General features: G+C 46.9%; 3 protein-coding genes across 3 annotated transcripts; 1 reads left to right on the forward strand and 2 right to left on the reverse strand.

Annotated features, from left to right (window-relative positions):
• LOC131561388 (protein ecdysoneless homolog) lies at positions 1 to 9,363 on the reverse strand. Its single transcript, XM_058810671.1, has 13 exons — positions 9,144 to 9,363; positions 7,949 to 8,066; positions 7,505 to 7,592; positions 6,548 to 6,726; positions 5,662 to 5,857; positions 4,782 to 4,910; positions 4,510 to 4,635; positions 3,699 to 3,784; positions 2,839 to 2,945; positions 2,244 to 2,421; positions 1,731 to 1,798; positions 1,433 to 1,653; positions 1 to 901 (listed from the first exon to the last, which is right to left on the reverse strand). Exons 1-13 carry the CDS (start codon positions 9,337 to 9,339, stop codon positions 689 to 691), a joined length of 1,905 nt encoding a protein of 634 aa, XP_058666654.1. The 5' UTR covers positions 9,340 to 9,363; the 3' UTR covers positions 1 to 688.
• A 50-nt stretch (positions 9,364 to 9,413) lies between these two features.
• Positions 9,414 to 21,741, forward strand: FAM149B1 (family with sequence similarity 149 member B1). Its single transcript, XM_058810683.1, has 15 exons — positions 9,414 to 9,448; positions 10,067 to 10,171; positions 10,312 to 10,423; positions 11,339 to 11,481; positions 11,852 to 11,971; positions 12,533 to 12,703; positions 13,615 to 13,802; positions 14,047 to 14,177; positions 14,724 to 14,777; positions 15,214 to 15,326; positions 16,415 to 16,594; positions 18,145 to 18,265; positions 18,596 to 18,721; positions 19,235 to 19,316; positions 20,035 to 21,741. The coding sequence occupies exons 1-15, from the start codon at positions 9,414 to 9,416 to the stop codon at positions 20,106 to 20,108; spliced, it is 1,755 nt and encodes a 584-aa protein (XP_058666666.1). The 3' UTR covers positions 20,109 to 21,741.
• Positions 21,742 to 22,102: 361 nt separating this feature from the next.
• On the reverse strand, positions 22,103 to 24,903 carry DNAJC9 (DnaJ heat shock protein family (Hsp40) member C9). Its single transcript, XM_058810505.1, has 5 exons — positions 24,678 to 24,903; positions 24,130 to 24,267; positions 23,760 to 24,014; positions 23,018 to 23,101; positions 22,103 to 22,601 (listed from the first exon to the last, which is right to left on the reverse strand). Exons 1-5 carry the CDS (start codon positions 24,855 to 24,857, stop codon positions 22,470 to 22,472), a joined length of 789 nt encoding a protein of 262 aa, XP_058666488.1. The 5' UTR covers positions 24,858 to 24,903; the 3' UTR covers positions 22,103 to 22,469.
• Between the last annotated feature and the right edge of the window lie 1,440 nt (positions 24,904 to 26,343).

Consider the following 26,343-nt stretch of genomic DNA (forward strand, 5'->3'; position numbering starts at 1 on the left):
TTCCAGCCACATTTGCACTGAAAAAACCCCAAACTGCTCAGCCTGGGCTCACATCATGCCAGCAGTAGCTGTATATCAACATTCAGCAATAATGGAATTCATTCAGAAAACAAACAATTACAAAAATACTCTCACTCCAAGAACTGAGGAAGTTATGCATATCTTCAAAAAATTCAGTAATCACGTTGTATTTTTGATTTTATTGAAATAAAATTCAAAAATACTTCTGGCCAATATTTGCACATTTGATCCAATTACTCTTCCTGCAATGTGGTATTTCCCCACCTGCCCCTGAAGGCAGCAGCATTTTCAGAACAAGAACTGCTCCCCAGATATTGAACCCACTCAGCAATGGCTAAAAGGACATTTTAGAAACGTGGCAAATTGGAGCAGTGATTGGTAAAATGGGAGAGAGGTTTTGTAATAAAAGAAAACATCATTTGAGTCATGCATTCAACATCATTTTTCAGTTTTCTGAAATTGTGTCAGCACTGGGAAAATCTCATTTCCACCCAAGACAGTGTGCAAACAGAAGCTTTTGCAGGTGAATTCACTCTGCTGAAGTGACACAGAATGAACAGGATGCTCCAAATTCAAACCTTTGGCCTCTTCTCCCCCATCCTGCTCGTGTGTCTGTGCTCAATCTCCCCAGCAGCCATGTCTGGTGCCAAGGCTCTCCCTGCCTTGCTCAGCTGCCAGTGAGCTCTGTGCTCTCAGGTAAATTCACCCCCAGGCTCTGTAAAATGCTCGAGGTGGGTCCTGCCAGGCCAGCCTGGGCACTGTAGGACTCGAGCAGGTTTGCCACCAGGTTCATGTCCACATCCAGGGCTGCCAGCTCAGCAGCCTCAGCTCCACAGTCAGGGCCAGCACTCTCACATGGGGCTGCTCCAACAGAACTTGCCTGCAGGGAGTACAAAGAGAAAGCTTCATCAAATTGCAGGAGCACATTTAAGGAGATCAAATGGGAAAATCACAGGACAAAAGAAACAACAATTGCGCAGCCAACAAAGTCCAGCACACTCCTGAGTCCTGACAGACAGGAATTCAGACACCAAATGCTCATGCCAGCTGGAAATCACCACTGTCCATTACCCACATTGAGTTCCAAGAGAAGGACACAAAGTGTTGCTGAGTCCTGGCTCAGCTTCCTATGGGAGAAAGCTACTACAGGAACTCACAAATGAAGCTGCAGCTGCTTGCCCTACTACTAAAAACAAGGAAAAGATGGGCAAACTAAAACTAAGCCTTGGAAAAGATGGGCAAATTCCAAGCTTAGGTAAGTTTCAGTTTATAAAAAATGTATGATGGTGCAGGTCCAGCACACTTTGCTTGCATGTGGGAAGGTTCCAATCCCATTACTCAGAATGGCCACTTGCAGCACATTTCCTGCTTGGAAATTACTGCTGCAAATCAGAGCTCAAGGCACACTCACCCCTCTCTTGTGGCTGCTGAAACTTTTCCCAACGTTGCTCTGTGCCAGCTCACGGTCCATCTCCTCCATGTACGCCTTGAGACTGCCCACGAGCTCCTCAGGAGACACCTTCTGCTCCTGCCTTCCATTCCCAGCATCCAGCTCTTCATCATCCTCAGCTGAGAAACCAAACTCCTCCTCTTCATCCACATCATCAGAATCCAGCTCCTCCGAGTCTGCCCCTGCACATGATTTGGTGTCAGTACAACAGCAAAGAAATCAGCGCTGGCTTTTGTTTCAAAGAAAGAAGCAATCTCACCTAAAATTCTGTCCAGGGCTTTGGTAAAAGAATCCACATCAAAGGTAACTTGAGATTCATCAGATGACCTGAAATATAAAAATATTTTTAAAGAAATAAAGCTTCTATGCTTGCCTAAGCCTGACACAGGCACAAGCCATAATGATGTCTCTCAAGACAGGACTGAAGTTGGGACATTTGAATTTAAAAGTCCTCAGAAGTGTGAAGCCTGTGTGCATTAGACATCAAACAGTGAGTGGAAGAATTCTTGGCAGAAAAAGAGAAAAATTGTGAAGACCACAAAACCCAGCTGAGGGACAGAGAGCAGCTCAGCTTGCAGCACTTGAACCTGCACCAGTGCCAGAGTGGCACCAAGCTGATTTAAAGCAAGTACAGGGTCACTGCTCTGCCTTCGCTTCAGGCCCTGCTCAGCACAGCACCTTCAAACTCTGATTCTCTGCATCACAGAACCAAGCACAGGGCTGCAGCACAGTGCAACATTCCACACCAGAGCCAAACTCCAGGTGCTACTACCATGGCATTTCTGCTCCTTCGTGCGTGGACACTTTGGACACAAAAGCCTTCATGCTCTCAGCAACTGTTTCCAAGTCATAGTTTTGCTCCTCCTCATTTGGGGAAGAAAGGGACTCATTTCTTGTCTCCTTCAGCATCTGATCCAGAGCACCTGGTGTCATATCCAGCCAGCTGTCATCTGCAAGGACACAGCACAGATCTGTTACTCTGCACAAGCCTGAGGCCCACAGGCCCAAACCAGCTGACTGACAGGGCTGCAACCATCCTGCAGCTCAGTTCTGCAGTTCAGCTCTTGTGCTGGTCCTGGCTCACACACAGCAAAGGCACAGAGAGGCCGAGAAGAACTGAGTGCAGATTTCTTGTCACTACGTACAAACTCTGCTTTGCAGAGCTCAAACTCAGAGAGACCATTCAGTCACTGAGAAGCCTTTGGCCACTCAGTGGAGGAAGAAAGGCTTACTCTAAACTGGGAGAGCCAACCCAGTGTTGAGTCTTGAGGAAGGCTGGATTTGCTCTCCCTTCACAGCTGTCAGCATTGCCCCTCTCCCCCCACAAATAACCATCTGTAATAGGAATAATTCCCCATCCAGCTCACCATCCTCTGCAGGAAGACAAGCTGCTTCTCTCTCCAATTCCTTCAGATCAATGGGGGTTGTCTGTAGTAGTGCCAGGATTTCATCACCTGGGCTCACTTCATCACAGCTGGAAGAAAAACCAAACTCAATTTACTGAAATGGATTCAATGGGATCACATGCTCTGCATTCAGGTTTTCACTTGAATTCTTAATTTTTCCTTCTGTGCAAACACATCAAAAAGGGCAATGAATCTGGGGAAGTACCAGAGCACTACCCAGAGCATTGGCCAAAACAGGACACAGTCAGTCCCTGCAGTTCCCAGCTGATGGCTCCAAACCCATTGGTCATGGCTCTGTTCCTTTACATTTCATTTGCCTTGGTAAATATTAAGATTACCAGATCCCAAACACCACAGACTGGAAACTCAAAAAATAACATCAAGATATTATGGGCTGGCAAAGCCTCAGATATTTCTGTAGTGATTTAGCTTTTGGATTTGATCTTCCAGAGAAATCCACAGCCAGCCCCTTGAGCAAAGGAGACACATTACCCTGTATTCATTATTCACTGGCACTGCTTTTCAATGAAACTTTTCTACACTTTCTACAGTCAACCAAGCAAAAATTGCATTGCAGTCACCACTTGGAATCCACTTGGAAGAGCTCAGCATTTCACAAAACCAAGATAAAAGAGTTACTCAAGCCAGAACTTCTCCCACTGGAGCATTCCAGAGGAATTAGTACTTGTATGTCCTGGCCACAGCTCCCATGTTAAATGTGCAGCGGAGAAAAGGGTTCAGGTGTTTGTGACAAGGATTTCAAAGGTCACTTACAGGATTTGTAGGGTATATGACACTCATGAATTTTAAGCAGCTCTCACCTTTCTGGCACTGCAACAGATTGCTGGAAGTGATCTTCTGCCATGTGCAACAGTTCCAGGTACTTGGCTGATCCTTCCATTTCTCCCTATTGAATGCAAGTCACAGCCATGAACCCAAACAATTCCAGGCTTCCTAAGGGTGACTGTTGGTCACACAGAAATGCTGAGAGAACCAGAACAACTAAAACCTCTTGGCCATGAACACTTTGAACTCAATACAGCCAAGGGGCACTCCTGTGTTTGAAGCATATTAAAGGGTATTAACCTAAGAATCTCAATAAAGTTGTCCAATATTATAACCTTCAAGTAGGTAGTCAATTTATGTCCAATTTATTAACTTCAAAGAAGTACTCAAAGGCATCTTTTAAAATAAAACCCCACAGAACCACACCAGAACCCCCAGAACCCACAAAAACCACACACACATAAAAATTACACATGCATGGGCCCAGATAGGCCTGTGGTGTTATGTATGGATCTTGAAGAATATTGAAGTCTAGAGGGGTGGAAATGAAATGTAAACCAGTGAAATCAGTTACACCTCACACAATCACATGTGGGGGTTTTCTTCACTCAAGTGTATTTCTCCCCTTGCTTTAGATGAATGAATCAATCCCCACATCTTGCTTTTTCCTTTTTAATTTCCAAAATAAATTCCTTTCAAAGGGGAACAAACTGCACATTACTTCATTTCACACAGAGATAAGGATTCAAGCTCTGGCCCCACTACAATTCCTCACACAAGTTCAAGGGTTAAAATGTATTTTTCCTGCAATGTTTAAAAGCCACAGACACTGAAATACTCACAGACCTTGAAATAATCCTTCTCCTTCAAGCTCCTGAGGAATCTCTCCCACAGAGGACCCCTTAACACCTTTCTCTTGGCATCAGGAGCCACTTTGCTGCTCTTGGAGCACAAAATTTCAAAGCCATGAGCCTGCAGATAAAAGATGCAACAACAAGAGGTTCTCAAGGTGGGACAGACTTTGCTCACATTTCTCTGGACAAGCAGGCAACCTCCAGACAAGGACCCATTCCCTGCACATGCATGAGCCAAGGCCAAAATGCCCCAGGAATCATTACCAGCTTCATGCCCAGCTCGTAGGCTCTGTACTGAGGATGAGCTGGGGCGGGCAGGGTGTATCCACTGCGTCTGTCTGGAACAAACTGCTGCTGCACCAGCTGTGCATACAAACACCGAGTGAAAGTCACCTGCAACAGCCAGAGCAGAAACAAACACTCCCTGCAGCGGGACTGGGCTGGGGACAGCCAGCAAACTCCCTCCAGGTCACCAGAGTGCCTTTGAAGGCACCCATATTACAGGCACTGCCTGAGACTGCATTCAAAATACATCTTAGAAAGATTTTTCTGATAAATTGCTTTTCAGGCCGTATAAAGTTTGTCCCAAATTGAAATACCCAAGTAAATATGAACTTTTGTCAGTATAAATACATTTGGAAAAACCCTCAGTGTTTTGCATTCGCATTAACAAGGTGTATTTTCAATTAAAATGACATTCGATTAAAAGATTTCAGCAACAGTTTTGAAGTCCAAAATTTTACTCTAAAGCTTCTTTTCAGGAGTCTAGTGGTACAACTCTGTGACAAAATGCATCAGATACAACAGTGCTCATACAACACTTCATAGAAGCTTTCCCAGAGCTGTGAGAGCACAGCTGAGAAGGTGAAAAGCCTGGCAGTGAACCACTGGTTGGGAGCAACCGCTCCCGTTGGCCGGCAGGGCTGGCAAACTGCTCTGATCACACAAGGAGATCAATTTACTGAGCAGGCACTTCAGCAGAGGAACTGCTATCACAACCTCTGGATTCAGAAACAATTCTCTCAGGATCAGCCCCCTGAAAGTCCAGCCACACCGATCCAGAGCAGCTCTCAATGCAAGGACCTGGAAATTCACGCCTACAGGAGCACACGGCAGGGCCGTCAGCGGCTCTGAGAGCACTTACCAGGGCCATCACTCGCTGCTCGGCAGGGAAGGCTCTGAACGGGCGCCGGCAGGCCCCCAGATCGCCCGGCTCCCGCAGGTAGAAGGCCTGGACGGCCGCAGCCACCAGGGACGGGCGCAGCCTCAGCACGGCCGCGATCCCGGCCGGGAGGAAGCAGCGGGCTCGGTGCAGCGAGGCCTGGATCTTCCCGGGATACCTGAGCGGCAACAGAGCGTGGGGAGGGCACTGCCCGTTAACCACTCCTTCTTCAGCAGGAGGCCCCTTCCCTTTAGTATTTACTGGGATCATGGCTCAGATTAGTCTGGAGTTAAAACCTGGCCAGTCTAATGCCTAGAATGGCTGTTTCTATCATACATATTTATAAAAGTGTACATGGCTCATAAAATTGAATCCCCCACATGGGTAAGATGAGTCCCTGTGGACTTAACCAACATACCCAGCTATCCAGTATTCTTTGCCATATCTGCTGTCAAATCCTTGCAAAAAATAAAGCACAGGGTGGAGCACAGCTGTGACAAGCTGAAGCCCTGACAATTCTGCTGGTGCTACATTTTGGATCAAATCCTCTTGTTCCTCAGGCACAGGGCTCCTAAAAGATCATGGAACTTTCAGAGGTTTCAGTCTAAGGAAGATGTGAAGGAAGAGTAACTCTTGTCATTGTCAGGGCTGGAATTACAGCAGTGAACCAGTTTCACATCCCCACACCACAGACTACAGGACACTGATCCCCCTCTTTCCAAGGGTGCCACAGAAAAACCTCCAGCTGCTGGTTTCTGAAAAGGAAAAAAGGAACCAACTTGATCCCATCTGCTGGGGAAACGTTTAGAGCCCAGGGAGCACAGACCCAAACCCCACAGCTGCAGGAGCCAAGTGCAGCCCCACGTACCCATGGAGGCGTTTATTGAGCGCAGCTCTGATGGGCTCTGCAGCCAGGAACTCCTCGGCGCGGGTGGATAACAGAGCCAGCGCCTGCGGCACCGTGGCACGGGGAGCAGAGAGGGCCCAGCCCTGCTCCCAGGGCTCCCCCGGCGCAATGATGTGCAGCTCTCCTTTGTAAAAGAACACCTGGCAGGCAGGAATGCTCCCGTCACACAGGGCAGGAGCACTCACACACAGCCATGGAACAGTTCACTGCACACACAAATGCATCTGCTTGGACACTGACAATAGAAAGGACAAATAGAGAACCAAGGCAGGAAGCAGCACAGCTTTTCTAAAAAGGTTATTTGAGATGCCAGAGACCACGATCCAACCAGGAAAAATCCCTATTTGAACTGCAACAAATTTCATCAAATATATCTTGTTTCCCTAACAAGAATAATTGTTACACATGTCTTCAACTGGAGAAGTGCTTCAGGAGAACCAGCACAGCCTAACTGCTTCAGAACATCCCAGCATTAAAAAGCAGCATTTCAGGTGTCACATGCGACCTCTGCTGGTTCCTGATCCTAAAAAAAGCCCTGAATGCAACGTTCTCAACCCCCTCACTCTGTCTGTCCCCTCAAACAAAGGAAAGTATGAGCCTGACACTCCAGGTACACACTTGCAATCCATTTTGGTGTTGTGTTCCAGCCCTTGTTAGAATCTTGGAGTAGGGGAAAAAGAATTGAACAACTTTTTGCTAATGACCAAATTAATGATCTCCATTCTAATCCATTGCCATTAGCAGCCATCCATATCCAGGGGAAGGTGTCTGCTCATTATTTCACCTGGACCAGACAAAGCACTCTGAAATTTCAGAGGCAGTCAGACCACTTGGCTAGAGGTGCAAGAGAAAACTCCAGCTGCTACAGAAAAGGCCACTGACTCCCCCTTACCAACTGCACACACGAGTTTTACTCACCCTGTTTTCACTGTTCTCAGGATTCAGCCACTTTGGGAGAAAATCAGCTGCTTCTATCAAGAGAAACTCTCCATCGTTGTCATCAATACTGGCCAAGGAGAAATTGGAAATTCAGCAGGAAAAGCCTTGCAGAGCACAACAACACACTTCTCAATCCATGTCTGCTGGGGTTTTTTTAAATATTCATAAACCCATAGAAAGGCTTAGGTTAGAAGGGACCTTAAAGATCAACCTCTGGTTCCAACACCCTTGCCACAGCCAGGCACACCTTCCACTAGCCCAGGCTGCTCCAAGCCCCATCCAACCTGCCCTTGGACACTTCCACCGTGTCTGGGATGGGCAAACACCTCCAAGGATGGGCAATGGTAAGACAGGACCTTCAGAGCACAGGCACTGCCCCTTGGCAGCCCTCCCACTAAAGCAGCTCAGCAGCACCCGCCTTACCTGGCTGCCAGTCCCGGGAACTCTCTGGTGATCTCCCGCAACAGGTACACAATGAACCACTCATCCTCCACGTTATCCCCGAACTCCGTGGTGCCGCCCAAGTGCGCCGGGATCTCGCCTGCACGGGGCACAGAGACGAGAGGAGAGGAGGCTCAGCAACGCCGTGCCCGGGAACAGATTGTCCACACGGGCTGCGGAGTCTCCCTCACTGCGGATATCCCAGACCCTGCTGACAGAATCTTGTGTCCTGTGCTCGGGGACGGCCCGGCTGCAGCAGGGAGGTGGCACCAGATGCCTCACTGGGTTAACCCGTGCTGTGACACCGAGAGTCGGGGAAGCCGCCGGGTCCCCCTCACATGCTCCCGGTTCCAGCCCGCCGGGTCCCCCTCACACTCCTCGGTTCCCGGCCGCCGGATCCACCTCACACACTCCTGGTTTCTGGCCGCCGGGTACCCCTCACACGACCTCGGTTCCTGGCCGCCGGACTCTCCTCAAAAGATCCCGGTTCTCGGCCACCGTGTGCCCCTCACATGGCCTCGGTTCTCCCTCACTCGTTCCCGGTTCGAACCGGCCGGGTCCCCCTCTCAGGCTCCCGGTTCCCGGCCGCCAGGTCCCCCTCAAACGATCCCCGTTCCTCCTCACAAGCCCTTGATTCCCGGCCACCGGGTCCTCCTCACACGGCCCAGACCCCCCTCACATGTTTCTGGTTCCCGGCCGTCGGATTACCCTCAAAAGATCCCGGTCTCCGGCCGCCAGCTGTCCTTCACACTCTCCCGGTTCCCCCTCACAAGCTCCGGGTTCCCGGCCGCCGGATCCCCTTCAAACGATCCCAACCCCCACCCCGGTTCCCTGTCAGACGCTCCTCGAGTCCGGCCGCCGGGTCCCCCTCACACCCCCTCGGTCCCCCTCACACACCGCCGGTTTCCGGCCCCCGGGTTCCCCTCACACGCTCCCGGGTTCCCCCTCACACGTTCCTTGATTCCGGCCGCCGGGTTCTCCTCACGCCACCCGCCCCCCCCCGCTTTCCCCTCACACGCCGTCGGTTCCCGGCCGCCGGGTCCCCTCACAGGCTCCCGGGTTCCCTGCCACCGGATCCCCCTCACGCTCTCCCGGTCCCCGGCCGCCGGGTCCCCCTCACAGTCCCAGCGCTCCGGGCGCTCCTCCCGCCGCGCCTCCCGGCCCGCTCCCGGCTCACCGCGGCCCGGCACGTAGCGCAGGCGGAACGGCTGCCGCTGCCACACGTAGGCGGCCAGGAGCGGGGCGAAGCGCACCAGGGCCAGCTCAGCGCAGCGCCGCAGCAGCGCCTCGCCGCCCGGGCCCGCCGCCGCCGCCGCGAACAGGCGGTAGCGCACCGCGTCCTCGGGCAGCGCCGGCCGCCGCAGCGCCTCCATCGCGCCGGGGCCCAAAGCGCTCCGCCCCCGGGGAGGAGCGGCGCGATGGCGGCGGCGGGGCGGCGGCGCTGAGGATGATATCGCGATACGCGCGGAAACCGGTGCAGCCGTGAGTGGCCGCCGCTGCCCCGAGCCCCAGCGCGGTCCCGGTCGCGATCCCCCCTGCCCTCTCCCGGGCCTGCCGCCCGCGGTGCCCCCAGCACCGAGCAGGGCCCCGGGACGGCCCGGTCACCCCCTATCCCCGACGGGAGATGGTTCCCGGCATTCCCGGGGTATCCCGGATTCCTGAGCACCGGTCCCGGCCGGATACCGGTGGGACCGAACGCGATTAAATCCCTGTAACCGGCTCTTATCCCCTGACCCAAGAGTTGGGTCAGTTCTGACTTACTCGGCTCGTTTCCTCTTGTTCTATTTAATTTCATTCAATGTAATTAATCTACAGGGTAATGGCGTCATCTCTGCTTTTAGGGAGCTGTACCTCAATTCACAGCATTTTAAGGTTAAGTTTAGCTGATTTTGAAGCCAAGACCTTAAAGTTCATATTTATCCTGTAGTTAATTTTGACACCTGAAACCCAGAGTTTTGGCGACAAGAATTAGCTTGGTAATAGTAATAAATATCTGCACAGTCCTTGTGAAGCAGGAAAGAAAAGCCTATAAATCTTGTCGAGAACGCCATAAATATTTATTCTTGTAAGGTTTGCCAAGTTCCACTTCTGTTTTTACAGACGAGGACTCCCCAAACATGCCCTGAGGCATCACCCACCGCCAGAGCCGCGGGCTCAGGTGTGCTCAGCCACACCCGCGGCTGAAAACCGAGCCCAGACCTCCAGGTACTTGTGGTGACACATCTGATCCAGGTGTTCTGGCACAGCCAGGCTGTGTTTACTGACACACTCATTCTGTCGTTGTTTATTGTGGGCTGATTTGCTTTCTCTTTGTTTTTGTTTTTGGCTCGATGTGTGCGTTTCAGGGAGTCAGGAATCCGTAAGGGATCGGATGATCATGGGGATGCACGGACTGCGAGTCAGGGTTGTGCTGACACCTCCACAGAAGACAGCTCAGTCTTCTCCTGGGGCTATGACGTGAGTACAACATAATCATCCAAGCCAAATGGAGCACAGAAAGACACTTAAATACCGCTGCAAAGACATCTCAGAACAAAAATGATTCGATCTGTCAAAAAATCATGATGCTGATTAAAGAAAGAACATCTTTTTTACTGCTTTCCATCTTTCTATTCAAAACACATAAGGCTCATACTATTCTGTTAGTATTCTTAATTTCCACTAAAAATTTTGGAAATGCAAGTCATTTAGTGCCCGAGTGTATCTATAAATGCTGTCATTGTGGAACCCCAGGCATGGCTGGGTAACTTTCAGGTGCTTGGTGTGAGTTTATCAAACTTCTGCATCCTTGCATGTTTCTCAAAATATGGGAAGCTCCTAAAACATTATTTTCATTTTGAAATGTTTGATTTATGCTCCTTCCACCAACGTGTGCTGTTGCCTTCTGGGAGGTGAGATGGAGCTGTTTAGGTTTAAATTACCCCAGAACTGACCCCATTTTCTGTCTGCATGTAACAAAGGGCCTGACCACCCCTCACGTTCAGTGCTTCCCACCAGCCTGCTCTGCTTTTTGTGTTGCTGCTGTTTGTGGACACTGGAAGCAACAAATCCTCCATTGCATTGAAATATCACTGAATTTTATCCTTCTTGTTTTCTATTCCTTTAAGTCTTGTAGCTTAATATAATAATATGGATATTTCTAAATGTTTTAATGTTTTTTCTGCTGTGTCAAAGTTAGCATTTTATGTGGCTGCCATCCATCTTTAGAGCAGGCTGCATCATCTGTGGGAGAAAATAATTTAAAGTAAAAATCTTTTTCTGCATGCCTGCTAAGCTCTAAACGAATAGTTGTGTGTTCCAATTTAATTTTAAAAGATCAATTAAAGAAACCCGTGCAAATGCTATTCACGAGGTATTTTCTTTCCTCTCCAGGAATTTGACAAAGCTGCCACACAACAAGTTCAGCAGATGTTCAGACAAATTGATGAGCTTCTGTACGAGCAGAAAGAGACAGTTCATGTTGAGGGGCTGCGGGAAGAATGCCACCAGTGGTCCTCCAGCTTTCCTCACCTCAGGTATTTTATTCAAGGGCTGGTGCTGCTGCCTTCCCTACAAGGCACACAGTTGCTGGTAAAACAGGGGGCAGGGTGGATTTGTGCAGCTATGCAGTAGCTAGAGATAAAAAGATCACTCTGGTGATGTGCCTGCCTGTCATTAATAAACATCCTCTCACCTCAGATGTGGTTCCTTGACAGAGATTTGTTGCCATCTGTGACTGACTTTGCCTTAACAGAGCAGAATTCTCTTAGAAAACTGAAAGTGTCACCAGGAAAACTGCACAGCTTCCCAGGAGAACTTTTAGGGCTTGCTGCTGTCCTTACACCCTTCAATAAGTGCACTGCCAAGGTTTTCTGCTGTGTTTCTCCTTTGCTTTTGCCGTGGCAGGGTGGTGGGGAAGCAGGTGGTGCCCCCCACAGATGAAGGCTATGGATGGTACTCGAGCTCCCCCTGGGGCAGTTCGGCTCCCTCGGATGTAAGCTCACCACAGGAAAAGGATTCTGATGAGTAAGTACCAGCAGTGAGCCTGGGTCATGCCAGGGTGGGAAGGAAGGTTTGTTCTCTGCTTCTTAGAGTGTGCAGCCTTCCTGTTAGGCTGAGTTTTGAACAGAGCACACTCTCTTTTTCCCTTTTTAACTCCATCTAGTACACTTAGAATAGCAAGAACACATAGTTGTGCTTTTGCTGACTACAGTGAAGTGGCCAGTTAATAGAAATATCTTTGCTGCTGCTGAGTTCTTAAGAATATGTGTGTACTGTAGCTGATTTTGTTATTAATCATCTGTTGAATTTGCCTAGACTTTAAAAAATACAAAGCACTGTTAGTGCTGCTTTTATTATTTAATGTTTCAAAATGCTTTCCAATCAGCTTTGGATATTTTGTCCCTGAAGTTTCAGGTTCCTTAGCAAGAATTAAAAGGTATCCAAACCAAACATTGTTGCTTTAATGAATGGTTTTTTTGGCCTCACTAGTGCTTGCCCTTAACAACCATGCTTGTCTCTCAGTTATTTGAGGTGAAATAACAACTTATCTTTCTTTCTGCTTTCTGAAAACTGTCACCTGTCCAGGTTGAGTGTTGTGGGCAAGAAGGTGCCTCTTTTTGTTGCTCCTGCTCACAAAAAGGCCAACCCTTCCAAGCCTCCCACCTTGTGCTCCTCAGAGAGGGGTGAAGGGGAAGAGGAAGTCATTCTCTCTGAAGGCATAGTGGAGGAATACTTGGCATTTGACCACAGAGATGTGTAGGTATTGAAGATTAAAATACTGTCCTGGGGTTCCTGCAGTTAAGATACACATAGTTGATTAATTGATTTATCTTTTCTCTACAGAGCTCTCAAAGGCCTGAGGTTGCCTGGGCACTGGGGATTTTCCCAACCTATTTCCTAGGGCAATTTCTTTCACTAAATTATGTTTAGGAATTTTTTTGATAGCTTTTCACACTGTCCATTTTTGTGCTTGGTTTGAATAATTCATTCCATCCTAAGAGCTTGAGTATTTAATAATATGTGTTTAAACACCATTTATTTTTTTACACTGTGTCAAATTCACTGCTGTTAGTTATGCAACAGCAGTGTGCTGCTTCTGTTTTGGGTGGAATTGTACCTTTCTGGATTTTTTTTCAGTGGTATTTTTAAGAACTAGAGTGGATTTTATGCTTGTCAAGAAACAATTACCACTATATTTATCTTTTTACCCCTTTACATTATTCAGTCCTACAGTATGAACTTATGACCTGGGTAAGGACTCTGGAGGGTGCTGTCAGTTCCTAACTATTTAATTTGTTTTAATAATTAAAGGCACTTATCTGCATGGATCATTAAATTAAAATGGTTATGTTTATTGGTTTTACCAGACTAGAGAGACATTGCTGCAGCAAAAAAATATCACTCTCTTATCTTCAGGATTCTGTCCTGTCATTAGATATGGAGCCTAACAAAGTGATGAAGAAATATCACTGTAACAAATAATTCTGATTTTTTTATGTGAATTTGATCTTATGGGTTAATTATTGTTCATGGAGTATGATTTATAATCATTCTGTATGGGGAGACCAGGGTAGGTCAGTCATTTCTCACTGAGGTTAGTGGGAAAACTGAAAATAAATGTAGGGCACAATGTATTTCTGGTGCAGGTAATACTTATATTTTTACAGGGAGGAGGATTTGCACGAGAGGAAAATGGGACTGTCCTCTGGCAGACGGAAATTGGGGTTTCCTCCTGTCTCTCCCTATTCCTGCATGAAGGATTCTGTGCTCACCTTTGTGTTTGATGATGTGTGGAGTGAAGTGCTGGTCTGCATGGAAGAATTGATCTGCAGGCACTGGGAAGGGTCAGCCTCTGGTAAGGATTCACAGTTAAGGTGAGGGGCTCAAAAGGGGATTTCAGCTAATTTTGCAAAGTGATATATTTGGGAATGATCTCTTCAGTTGGAATGAAAAGGTTATTCTGCTAACAGTGTGAAACACATCTTCAAAAAACTTAGCAGAGCTTATCATCCAAGGGGACTCTCTCTAAAGAAAAAATTGATTCCTAGCACTGGCTATGAATATGCTAATATTGACAGGAATTCTGTTGCTTTGCACAGATGATGAGAAAAATATCATAGCAGTGGAAACGCTCCGAGCAGATGCCAGAAGCCCTTTGCAGCTGGATCCTCTGCCAGCACTGTTACCTCGGGTGCCACACACTAAGATGCCCTCAGTGGCATCAAATCTGGTAAGGATTTTTAACCAGCTCTTGTTTTGTGTGGGGATGAATCACAGTGTTACCACAGACAGAGTGGTTCTGTTTAGCTAAATAACTGATCTGTACTTTGTGTGAGTGCTGGTTGTCCTTTCTGACACTTTAGTCATGTTGTTACTCAGTTGGATGTTTTAATTCCTGCTTTCCTCCTTGAAACAGTATTTTATGTCTGTGTATGACAGCTGTGTGGTGGCTGTTGATTCAGGATGTAGTTCTTTCCACAGTTTAATGGTGAGACTGAGGAGTGTGTGTGTGGCATACCATTCTCACAATAATAGTTAATTCATCTAGCAAGAAGGGAGAAATCTCTGCAGTTCTAAACCAGTTTTTTTTCCCCTCAGACACTGAATTTAACTGTATAATCTACTTTAGATGATTTGCATCTAGAGTGGTGAGCACCAAAGTGTTACCTGTTTATTCCATTTTAATTCAGCTATTTCCTTCTTATTTCTTTTTTATTTCTTTATCCTTTATTTCTTCCCCCTGCCTATCCCTTGTGTCCCCTTGTTGTGTGTGTAGTGCCCAAAACCCAGAGGTGGCCGCAAAAGCAAAAAGAGGAGAAAAGCACCTCAAGTATGTATGGGATTCAAGCTCTGCTATTTTCTACTTGCTCTTCTTATGGTGGGTGGAATATGATGGGTTTTTTTCAGATCAGTCTGTATCTCAGAAAAGGACTTTGCAGATCTGTTCTTAAGATAAAATGTCAATAGACGCTGAAAATTATTTCTGTATTTTCGTAAAGCTTCTGATTATAGTCATTGCTGGAAGATCAGCAAATGAGCTGCTCATTTGGAAAATATTATTAGGACATTTTCTAAGCACTATCATTCAAAAAATTAAATGCTAAGATCCCCTAGCTGGGGAAATAATATAGCTGAGTATATATCTGGATGTCATGGAAGAAATTAATGACTTGTCTCCAAAGAGATATACAAAGTCTGTAAATATTTGTGTGTGTATGTGTCTCTGCCAAACAGTAATTTATTTACTTATTTTGTTTTAATTTCAGGTAAGTCTCTCTCAAGGCTCAAGTAGTAGTTCTCAGCGTAACCTGAATGGCTTGATGGTGATCCATGGGATCCAGTTACACCAAAGGAACCTGCCTGTAGTGGAGAAAACACTGTAAGAGCTACAGATCACCTATAGTAAATAAAGTAGAGCACTCTCACAGTGAGAGGGATTTGACCCAAAACCTTGTAAGATAAATTCCTCTGTCAGAATTAGTTATTAGTTATTTTCCTGCTTGGTTATTTGTTTATTTGTCCTCTGTGAAAGTTGATGCAGTTACTGTCATATTCCCCGATTGGGGAATAATGAGTATTGATTCCATGATTGTAGAGGCTGATTAATTGTTTTATTATGCTATATTATACCATATTATACTATATTACTAAGAAACTGATCATCCTTTTGAGACAGTCAAATACAGACAGATCTAATTGGTCATTGTATCCAAACACCATCACTAGTGTTCAGTTAAGAAACCACCCTTTGGTAAACAATCTCCAAAACACATTCCACATCTGCACAACAACAGGTGCAGCAAGTGCAGATAAGAATTGTTTCTCATTCTTTTCTCTGAGCTTTCTCACAGCTTCTCAGGAAAATCCTGTGAGAGCTGTGTCTCTCTCTGTTCAGAGGATATGTGATTACCACAAGTTCCATTAAAAATCAACACACATAATTTCTGCCCTCATATTTTATGATTAAAGTCACCTGTAGGTGAGCACTTTGCTAACAGCTGTTGTCATGCTGATTTTGAAAGTTTGCAGGCAATCCTGACATGGGACGAGACGAGAATCTCGACTCCATGTTTAAGAATGCTGATTTATTATTTTATGATATATATTATATTAAAAGTAAAAGATATATTAAAACTATACTAAAATAATAGAAGAAAGGATTTCATCAGAAGGCTTGAAAGGAAAGAAGTGGAATGATAACAAAATCTTGTGACTGACCAGTGAGTCTGAGACAGCTGGACTGTGATTGGCCATTAATTAAAAACAACCACATGAGACCAATCACAGATGCACCTGTTGCATTCCACAGCAGCAGATAATCATTGTTTACATTTTGTTTCTGAGGCCTCTCAGCTTCTCAGGAGAAAAAATCCTGGCAAAGGGATTTTTCAGAAAATATCATGACTAGAGCTGACCATCTCTCTTTTGGTCTTGTAATTTTGTTGTTGTTGTTGCTGTTGTTGTTAGGGACCTGGATGACAAGCGGCCAGGTTCGAGCTCCCTCCTCTCCACCCGGGCGTGGCCAAACCGTCCCCTGGAGCTCAGCACCTCGTCCCTGTCCCGCTGCACCAGGAGGAGGAACCCTCCCCCACGGACCCTGCATCCCATCGGGACCCCGCGCTCCGGGGACGACGTCTGCAGGCGCCTGTAGGTCCCCAAAACAGCACCAGGGTCAGAGAGCAGCCCTGGGCAGGGAGAGGAGCTGCCCCTAAAGCACAGCTCTCCTGAGAGGGCTGAGTTCTTAAAGCTGATGTTCAGTGTGCTGCCAGCTGTGATTCAGTGAATCACACACATTCCCATGTTCAGGTAGTTTTGCATGTGAGCAATAGAACTCAGTCTGTCCTCTGCAAGCAAAGTGAATGCCACCATCTCCTCCTTGGCATGGCTGTCTCTTTCTGCAGCCTATTTTCAAGATAAATTTAAAATTCTGCATATTTTGGAGGTCATACTGCATGTTGTTATCCTAACCCAGACTGGACTATAAAGATGTTCAAATAGGTTATCTGACTGATCAAAGGGCTCCTAGTGAGCCCTCAACCACATCTAGAATATCTTTCTTTTATTTTGCACAATGACCTGACTGAATGGAGTCATTTACAGGGACCACAGGGTATCAGGAAACAAGGCAGGATTTGATAGACCTGTCTATTTCACATGTTCTAAATTGATGTGGTTTACTTCTAGTTTTGTTGTTCATCTATAAATTCATCCAGTCTGTTGCCTTCTTGTCACATATTGAGACTTATTCCTTGTCCCTTCATAACTGGTGTTTTTCCTTCCAGTATTTTGTGTTTCTGTTCCCTTTCCTCAGGCTTCAGTCAATAAGAAATTCTGACATCTCTGCTTTATTAAAATGTGTCTAGGTTTGAAAAGACAGGTGTCTAAATGAGGCAGGAGCATCCCCTGAAATGGAAAATGTAAACCCCTCTTCTCTGAATTGCTATAAATTTTAAATTAACGGGCTCTCAGATAAAAAAAATATGGGAGAGGAAATAACAGTTTTTTAATGGGGAAGAAAATAAAAGGATAAAATAAACAATGCAGTAAACCAAAACAACACTGACAGAGTCAGAACCCAACCTGACACCCTGTGGGTCAGGGTGTTGGTGGCAGTCCCATTGGAATTGTGGCTGCAGCCCTCCTGGAGTGTCAGAGCTGGTTCTGCTGGAGCAGTGATCCTGTAGAAGGAAATACTCTGCCTCTGAAGATCCAGTGGAAGGAGAGGCAGCTGCTGTTCCTCTGGAAAATCCAGTGGAGAAACTGTGGTGGTGTTCTAGAATCTCCAGATTATATCTAGGCAGGAATGCTTGGCTCCTCCCTCTGGGCTCACATCTCCCAATGGGATGTTCTTGTTCTTATGAGCCATGCAGTGACATTCAATAGCCTGTTATCAGCAGATGTCTCTCTGGAAGGAGGAGTGATTGTGAAAGAGATAAGGAAAACTGCCCACTGAACAGAAGACAAGTGCCATACAGATGGCAAATAGAATACAATTTGCTTGACAATCCAGGACAAAATGTATTGTAAAATGTAAGTAGGGAGCACTAGGAAAGTCTTTTATAGATGGTTTGGAGCTTTTCCAAGGTATTGTTACAGAACAGTCAACTCCAGAAGGCCAAAGAAAAGGACAACATCACACCTTTCCACCTGCCAAACATATTAACTGTGTGTTTTTCTGTTCTTACTGTGCATTCCAGCCTGACTGCACAGGAGCAGCTGACCTCACCCTCCCCACTGCTGCTGAACAGAAATCACCCCCTGCCACCCATTGCCACCACCACAGAGCATGGGAGCACCACAGGATCTCACAGGCAAACGGTAACAGGCACAGGAATCTCATTTTATTACTGGGTAATCTAAAGTTTTTATCACTGCTGGTCAAATTACCCAGCCCAAGAGTTCCAGTTTATTTCTTGTTTAGTGACAGAAGGTCAAATAGATGATCAAATAGAAAACTGTTGTATCGGTTTTGAGCAACAGCATCACCCACACTTACCTGCTTAGTTCTAATGCAAATTCAATGTTTCCCTCCTCATAACTAGGTATAAAGTAATTAAATTTGAAAATTAGCTTTAATTCCTGGGTTAATTATTTTTAATGAACTGCTGCACTAAGAAAAAGCCATAACTCTGTTATTTCTCCTTGCAGAAACCTCGAGGGAACTCGAGCCGTGCTCAGAGTGTCACAGCACAAGAGGACACTCACCAGCAGCTCCAGGAGCAGCTGTTCTTACCTGATCCCTTCTCCAGGCCTAGCACAACCAGCACATCCTCGGTAAAGCATGGCTAATTACACCACATCATCCTTAATTACTGAAAAGGGTGCTTTGAGAATTAACATCAATCCATGTCCAGTCTGTTTCAGTATCCAATACTCTCAGTTTAATGACTCCTACTCTACTGGTACCTTCTTATATCTTAACAAACTGTTTTTATCTAAGCTTTGGCAGCTATAATTTCAGCACAGCTTTTAAATAGCTGCTTGATTGGTTTGTGTGTATAATTTCAACATCCTGGACTCAGCAGTTATAAAATCTGCTTTGGAACAGTGCAATATCCTGAAATGGAAAGACTGCCTCTAAGTGGCCCAGTGATCATTCTAAATAAGTGTTAGAAAAGTGTATTTTCTACTTCTAAAGTTGATTTGACCTTTCTTTAAAACTTTCCTTAGACCTTCACAACATCTAACTCATTACCAAATACATGTGTTTAAGTAGTTTTTAGTTGTATTATAATCTTGCTGATTTTTTTTTCATGCAAACAGAACTAACTTGAGCTGTTTTTCCAGCCCCATTCCCAGCGCCGCCGTTCTTGCACTGTTATTGATTACACTAATCAATCCTGGACAAGGAGAGCATCCACAAGTTCAGGTATGCCCAGCAGTCACAGGGTTTAGTAAGACCAAACAAAGGAGGCTTTTGGGACAGGGATGCATTTCCTACAGGGGTACATTCCTACAGGTAATTTACACTTTTTCAGAGTTCCATCCATGTCTTTAATTTGCCATTATACAGATGTTATACTTGCTATGTTCTATTGAACTCCAGAGTATAGTTGAGTGCATTTTGTAGGTTTTTTTTTTTGTTTTTATTACCACCAAATACTTAAGTAAGAAAGCTTAATGTCATCAGCCCCGGCGCTTCTCATTGTCCAAGTTTTCAAAGCAGTTGTCAGCTTAAACAGAAATAGTAACTTGAGGTAAACAAAGGCACTAAAACTGAAGTTACTTGTTTGTAAACAAGCAAGGAGTGGTTCCTACTGAAATTAAATATCTGCCCTCCTCCCCCGCCCAAAAGAAAAATGCAAGATGAGTTTTATGACTGCTGTATTGACAAAACCAAATTAAATTAGAAAAGCTTTGTAGACACAAATACTCAGTGAAATATCAAGGAATGCAGTCGCTCCCTGCAATGCAGCAAATCTGCAAGCACAAGCTTTGCCCTTTTTGAAAGCTATAAATAATGCAGTTGCTAGCCATGTGTTAGACTAAAAAGAGATTTTAGTTTTAGGCTAGAGGAGATGTATTTGATACTTAGCTGTAATTCCTTCCCAAAGTCTTGAGGCTGTGCACGATCTCTTGTTTGCCAGGTCTTCCATCCCGTGGCTCTGTGAAAGCCCACGGCCGAAGTGGATCAGGCTCAAAGAGCAAACAGAGGCACTGATGTGCCATGGAGGAGCATCCACCCATCCATCCCTCTCCAGAGAGTCATGAACCACCTCTCTTTCCCAGCAAGGTCAACGTTGTTTACACAGAGTTTTCAAACACCCTTCCTTCCAGATAGTTATTTTTATATAAATCTAAGCAGCAGCTGCCAAAGATTAGAAGGGGTGCACTCAAACATTCCATTTCCTACCAGTAGAGAAAGTGACGCTCCAGTGGAAGGGTGAATACATTCCAGTGAAGCCCAACTCCTGGGAAACCTCTCAGGCTGTGCTTGTGCTGTTTTCCATGAGGCTGGTGATGGGTTCATGTCCTTACAGGCACTGCAGGACCTGCTCATTTTTCCCTTAGGAAGGTTAATCCTTCTACAGACATAGTGATTTACATATTTTTTAAAAGTGTATTTATACGATTCAATATGTTTGAAGCAATATTGTACTAGCAAAAGCAAGCACTCAGCTTTGGCAGGTGATGGAATGCTGTGGCAGCTGCAGCAGGTATGAACACAGGTGTGCAGAACCAAGGCAGCAGAGCAGGTGACCTGGCAGCTCCAAGGGCAGCACACCACTGCCTCTTGCTGAGTTACAAAAATAACTTTTACCTGTTCCTCAGTGAACAGGCAAAAAGAAACTTCCTACTACAAGTAGTTTCAGACAGTACTCAAAATAAAATCTTCCTGGTGAGACATTTTATGGTAATTTCACAGAATAGCTCAGTGTCCCTTTGTAAAAATACCTATAATTACACATGATTTCTTCACTCCAAGGTAGAGCTCCAGAAGCCACTGATGCAATGGAGTTTTTAGGAGCTGTGTCTGCCCTGTGTGACAGACCTAGCAGAGGCATTTGCTGGAGTTGGCCTTGTGGCTCCAGATAAGACAGATGAAACCATGAAGTACAGGCTTCTCAAAATAAGTGATTAGTTGAAGGTCTTACTCCCAAGCAGTAAGTGCCAGACTGAAATGTAAAAACAAACTGGCTGTATTTAAACAAAGTTAGGACTCTCCACAAAAACTTGTTCCTTTCTAGTCCAATTAAAGAGCACTGGTTTCCTGTATTTTCTTATTATTCTTCAAATTACAGTTCAAAATAGAAAAAAACCCTTGTTGTTATTCTTTGTGACATGGCTCCCCTATTTCCCCACTCCAGACCAGCTAATAATTTTTCATCCATACTGAAGCTCACAAGTGCAGTTGATCCAAACATGCTTTCATCAAAAACAGAAAACTGAGCAAATATAACTGGGTTAACCTGCCTTTGCATTTCCAGAAGTTAAAAAAAAAAAAAAAAAAAGCAGCTCTGAGCTCAATTTTAAGTTATCAGAGAGAGAAGCTGATGCTCATCAGAGACCTCTACTCACTAAAGCACTTCAAAATATTCAAAATCCAATTTCTCTTCTGGAATGCTGTGCAGTGTGTCAGTTATGTCAGGCAAAGTGCAGATAACATCCCATTGGTATCTGTGCCATTCCTCAGGGACTGAGGGAGTTTTCTGTAGCACAAGAGTTACAAAAGCAGACAAATAAACTTGAATAGACTTCTGTAAACATGATGTAGTGTTTTACAGCCTAGAGGAGTCAGTGGGTTTAAAAAATGCAGTCGCCTCCTAAGGCCATTTTTGTTTTTTGTACAGATGGCTGACACCAGGGGCTGCTCCTGTACTGTTATTTATTTATTTTGTGTAATAAAAGTAACCTTCAAGCCCTGTGTTATAAACCACAATGATATGCTCTACTTTCTCAGAATCAGGGTTATTTTTCAGAGCAGACAAGTAAAAGGGAACAGAGAGACCATCTTCCTCTGGCTCCCCCCAGGAGTTGCTGTTGAACTGTGAGAGCCTTCAGCTCTCAAAATGTTCACTTTGAGACTCCTACACCTTTGAAAAATGATCCTCCCTGGAAGTGTGCAGGATTTGACTGAAATCAGAAGAATCAACACAATTGGCTTGTTTTAAATAACTTATTTAGAAAACAAACAGAGAACTGAGAAAGCAAAACTCTGAAAAGAAAAACCCACCTTCTAGTTTATTAAATCAGCAATTTTCCAAACTATCTTTATAAAAACTACTGGAATATATATCTGAAAAAGATCTGTTGAGCTGATGTGCAAAGACCTTTAAAAATAGCAGGAGGTTTGTTACAGAGGAAACGTGTGAACAGCACACATGGATCTCAACTGTAGAGCACCCAAAGGGTTGGGGACAGTGGCACAGCAATGCCTTGTCTTCCTTCTTCAGCACGGATTCCATGTCATGCCTCCCACTTAGAGCCAGTCAATGCACTCAGTCTGAAACAGAGGCCTGGCAAACACCCAAAATTCTCCCAAATCCACGTTTCCACACAAAGGGAAACCTGGTATTTCAGTCTATGCTGTTCCTTCTGCCTTTCTTTTCTTGCCTGAGGTCTTCTTTTCTCCCTTCTTAGCAGTGTTGCCATACTTTGCTTCCAGATGGGAGAAGAAGTTATCCATTTCCTTTTCTCGTTCTTTGCTTCGGCGCTGGGGAGGGGAAAAGAAAACCAACCAAACTCAAAACCTTTTGGAACTTCCCAAACTGCTTATCCCATTGAAATTTGATAGCTACACAAAATCTTGGACTACATCTAACACATTTAAGACAAGCTACAGGAAGTTTAGTATCATTATTACAACTCCCTGTGAAACAACCTAAAACTGGAAGTTACTCCATAAGTACCCCAAATATTTAACTCTTGTAAATTTTTAATAGACACAGGTTAAAAAATGCATACTGTACTCTGATTCTAATTTAATTAAAGCACATAGTTAACATTAAGGCCAGGTTTTAACCTCAGGAATTCAGAAGATATGCAAGGATCCACAATCAAAGATGCTCAGGGAAAACACAATTATAAGCCAGTTACAAAATTATGTGCAAGAAACAGAAGAAGCCTTACTTTAATCAGTGCTTGCAAGTCATTTTCTCCACCAAGGCCCAGCTCATCTATAGTCTTTTTTGCCTCTTTAGCTTCTTTTTCTGCCTAAAAGAGCAAATAAGGTTTTTTAAGGAAGTGTTTTGCATGTTATCTGACCATGTCTTACAGGACTTGCTGAATGCTTTTTGGGCATCTGTGTACAAACAGCTGCAGGGAAGTGCAAAGGGTTTCCCAGTTTGGCCACAGATAAAGAATCAGGCAAGGGAAGCCCATTCTGCTTCCACCATTTAGCAGAGCAGAAAGTTTTTCTGCTCTTTCACAGTGTTGCATGTGATGTTTGTCCCCACCACTGTTCCCACACCCTTTTTTTATTTTATTTTGGTAGATGCTACAATAACTTAAAAGTTGCTGTGATTTGCAAATAACATGCTACAAAGTGTCCAAAAGCATACAGGAGTCCATTTAGGCCAGAGCCAACCAAAACGTGTTTTGGTCACTTTCTTGTTTTTGTTAACTCCAGCAACTCCCAGCTTTGTAGATAAATGCAGGGACATGCTAAACTGTAACAAGCCACTGTGTATAATAAGGAAATAAAGAAGTAGAAAAGCCTTTCACAATGATTTGGGTTGGGGGGTGATGACCATGAGTGACCAGAAGTTAACACTAAGGTGTGTAACCCAGCAATCCTGTGACAAACATCTTGGGAACAGTTACTTATTTCTGCCAAAGGAAAAAGGTCTGCTAAGTAATTGCTGCAACCTACCCGCTTTCTTCTGGACGTCATCTTCTGCTTTGACTCCTTTACAAAAGCCTTGTAGGATGGCACCTCCCCGGAGTCGATGGCTCGCTCGATCATCTCCCGTATCCTGGGCTCATCTGTGTAGTCCACGCACAGCACAGACTCCATGATCCGATCCATGTCGCCCTTGAAGTTCATGTACGCTGCCTTCACATCAGCCAGCTCCTCCTCCGAATTCTTGTAGGTACTCTTGAACTCTTCGATGTCTTTCACGGTGACCTGGAGCAAAGAGGTGATGCTTTGTGACTTACAGGACTTACTCACCAGGAGGATTTAAGAGAAAACACATAAAAACAAAAAGGGGAGGTGTCTCCCAGCGCCGTCCCGCTCTCACCTTGAACAGCAGCTGCCAGTACTCCAGCCAGTCCCGCCCGTCCTGCAGCGCCTCGGCGTCCTCATCCACCGTGCCCGTCTCATCGTACACTGCGCGCTGCTTCTCATCGCTCAGCACGGCGTACACCTTGCCCAGGATCTGCGGGACACGGGAGCGGCCGGGAGGTCACTCGGGGAGCGGTCACTCGGGGGTCAGGCACGCAGGGAGCGAGCACTGGGGTGGGCACTCGGGGTCGGGGCTGGTCAGTGGGGTGGGCACTCGGAGTCGGGGCTGGTCAGTGGAGTTGACACTCAGGGTCGGAGTTGGTCACTCAGGGTCGGGGCTGGGCAGCGGGGTGAACACTCAGGGTCGGAGCTGAGCACTCAGGGTCGGGGCTGGTCAGCAGGGTGGGCACTCAGGGTCGCTTGCCCGGGGTTCAGTCACTTGGGGGACAGCGGATCAGGGAACGGGTCCCTTCTGGAGTGGAGGGTCGGTCTCACCCGTAGCCGCCCACCGCTCCTCTCCCTCCCTCTGTCTCTCGTTCCCTTTCTCCCCCGGTCTCTCCTCACCTGGAAGCGGCGTGTGGCCTCCTCCTTCTGCTCGGCCGGGACGCGGTCGGGGTGCAGGCGCAGCGAGGCTCGGTGGTAGCCGCGGCGGATGTCCTGCTCGGACGCGCCGCGCCGCACGCCCAGCACACCGTACAGGTCCGCCGTACCGAACGCGGCCTCGCACTGCTGCGACAGCGCCATCCCGCCCCGCCAGCACCGCGACCAACGCCCCACCGTCCTTCCCGCCCGCCCCGCGCCCGGGCTGCTGCTCCGCGGCTGCGCCGGGCGGGAAGAGCCCGCGGGCGAAGCTGAGGGGCGGTGCCGGTGCTGAGGGAAAGCGGGGGGGCGGCCATGATGAGGGCAGGCTGAGGGAAGGCACCGCTGAGGGAACGCGGGGGGCTGGCCATGTTATGGGGAGGCGCTGCTGAGGGGGAGCGGTGACGGTGCGGCGGCGCCGTTGAGGGGAAGCGGCGGCAATACGGCGGTGGCGCCGCTGAGGGGACGCCGGAGGCCGGCCATGTTGAGGGGAGGATGAGGGGTGGCACTGCTGAGGGGAGGCGGTGTCGGTGCGGCGGCGGCCCCGCTGACGGGAAGCGGTGGTGATGCGATGGCGGCGCCGCTGAGGGGAGGCGGGGAGCCGGCCATGTTGAGGGGAGGATGCGAGGAGGCACGGCTGAAGGGAGGCGGGGGGCTGGCCATGTGGAGGGCGGACTGAGGGGACACACCGCTCAGGGGAGGCGGGGGGCTGGCCATGTTGAGGGCAGGCTGAGGGGAGGCACTGCTGAGGGGAGGCGGGGGGCTGGCCATGTTGGAGGCTGCCCGAGCGGCGGCACCGCTGAGGGGCGGTGGTGGCTGAGCGGCGGCCCCGCTGAGCCGGGCGGCCGCGGCCTCTGCGCCCTTTAGAGAGCTTGAGATGGCGGGGAGCTCTTTGTTGTGTAGCCTCCATGGCCTGCTGGGGTCGGTGGGATCGGGCCAGGAGCGGGGCGGACCCCGGCCCCTCAGGGCGCCTTGGGGAGGCCTCGCTGCCTCCGTGACGCGCTGGAGCCGCCGCCGAGCGCGGGCTCCCGCCCGCGACCGCCGCGAGCGCTTTGGCCCAGTTAGCGTCGGGAAATCAATTTTATGATTTTATCCTCCTCGGGTTCCTACATCCTGCCGGTAAACAACTGGCTTTTGGGAGTGGGCAGGCCCTGACACAGGGTGCCCAGAGCAGCTGTGGCTGCCCCTGGTTCCCTGAAGTGTCCGAGGCCAAGCTGGACTTTGGGGCTTGGAGCGGCCTGGGACAGTGGAAGGGGGTGGAACTGGATGGGCTTTAAGGTCCTTTCCCACCCAAACCATTCCATGAATCTTTTGTGGTTCTTTCAGGCCAGGTGAGATGCAGAAAATAAAAAGTTATTACTTTACATTTCTCGTGCTTGTTGTTTGAAGTGTGGAACCGTTCGGTCCCAATACCACAGAAGGAACGAACCTCAACAGCAGCGACTTAGATTTACAGAATTCAAATGGTAACATTGTAAAGCCTCAATAAAAGTATATAAACATTTAATTTAGAAATCTCCTATAAAAGCTATTAATAAGGTGTCGTTTATTTACAAAGCATTATTATAATAAAGAATTATAAAAGGTGTCAAAACCAGGAGGGTTTGGCTGGTGTTTACAGCTTGATGAAGTGCTTGTTTTGGTACAGCTC

This window comes from Ammospiza caudacuta, chromosome 9 (genome assembly GCF_027887145.1).
Source record: "Ammospiza caudacuta isolate bAmmCau1 chromosome 9, bAmmCau1.pri, whole genome shotgun sequence".
Classification (NCBI taxonomy): Eukaryota; Metazoa; Chordata; class Aves; order Passeriformes; family Passerellidae; genus Ammospiza; species Ammospiza caudacuta.

Bases quoted from the DNA above. Each gene is read 5' to 3' on its own strand.
- LOC131561388 (XM_058810671.1), bottom strand. From the start codon at position 9,339: ATGGAGGCGCTGCGGCGGCCGGCGCTGCCCGAGGACGCGGTGCGCTAC. The intron at 7,593-7,948 runs GTAAGGCGGGTG...CTCCTTGGCCAG, and splicing joins TTCCCGGGACTGGCAGCCAG to TATTGATGACAACGATGGAG. The intron at 6,727-7,504 runs GTGAGTAAAACT...CCTGCCTGCCAG, and splicing joins CTGAGAACAGTGAAAACAGG to GTGTTCTTTTACAAAGGAGA.
- FAM149B1 (XM_058810683.1), top strand. From the start codon at position 9,414: ATGATATCGCGATACGCGCGGAAACCGGTGCAGCC. The intron at 9,449-10,066 runs GTGAGTGGCCGC...CTGTTTTTACAG, and splicing joins GCGCGGAAACCGGTGCAGCC to ACGAGGACTCCCCAAACATG. The intron at 19,317-20,034 runs GTATGCCCAGCA...CTTGTTTGCCAG, and splicing joins GAGAGCATCCACAAGTTCAG to GTCTTCCATCCCGTGGCTCT.
- DNAJC9 (XM_058810505.1), bottom strand. From the start codon at position 24,857: ATGGCGCTGTCGCAGCAGTGCGAGGCCGCGTTCGGTACGGCGGACCTG. The intron at 24,015-24,129 runs GTGAGAGCGGGA...TCTTTGCTCCAG, and splicing joins ACTGGCAGCTGCTGTTCAAG to GTCACCGTGAAAGACATCGA. The intron at 23,102-23,759 runs GTAGGTTGCAGC...TTGCTCTTTTAG, and splicing joins TGACGTCCAGAAGAAAGCGG to GCAGAAAAAGAAGCTAAAGA.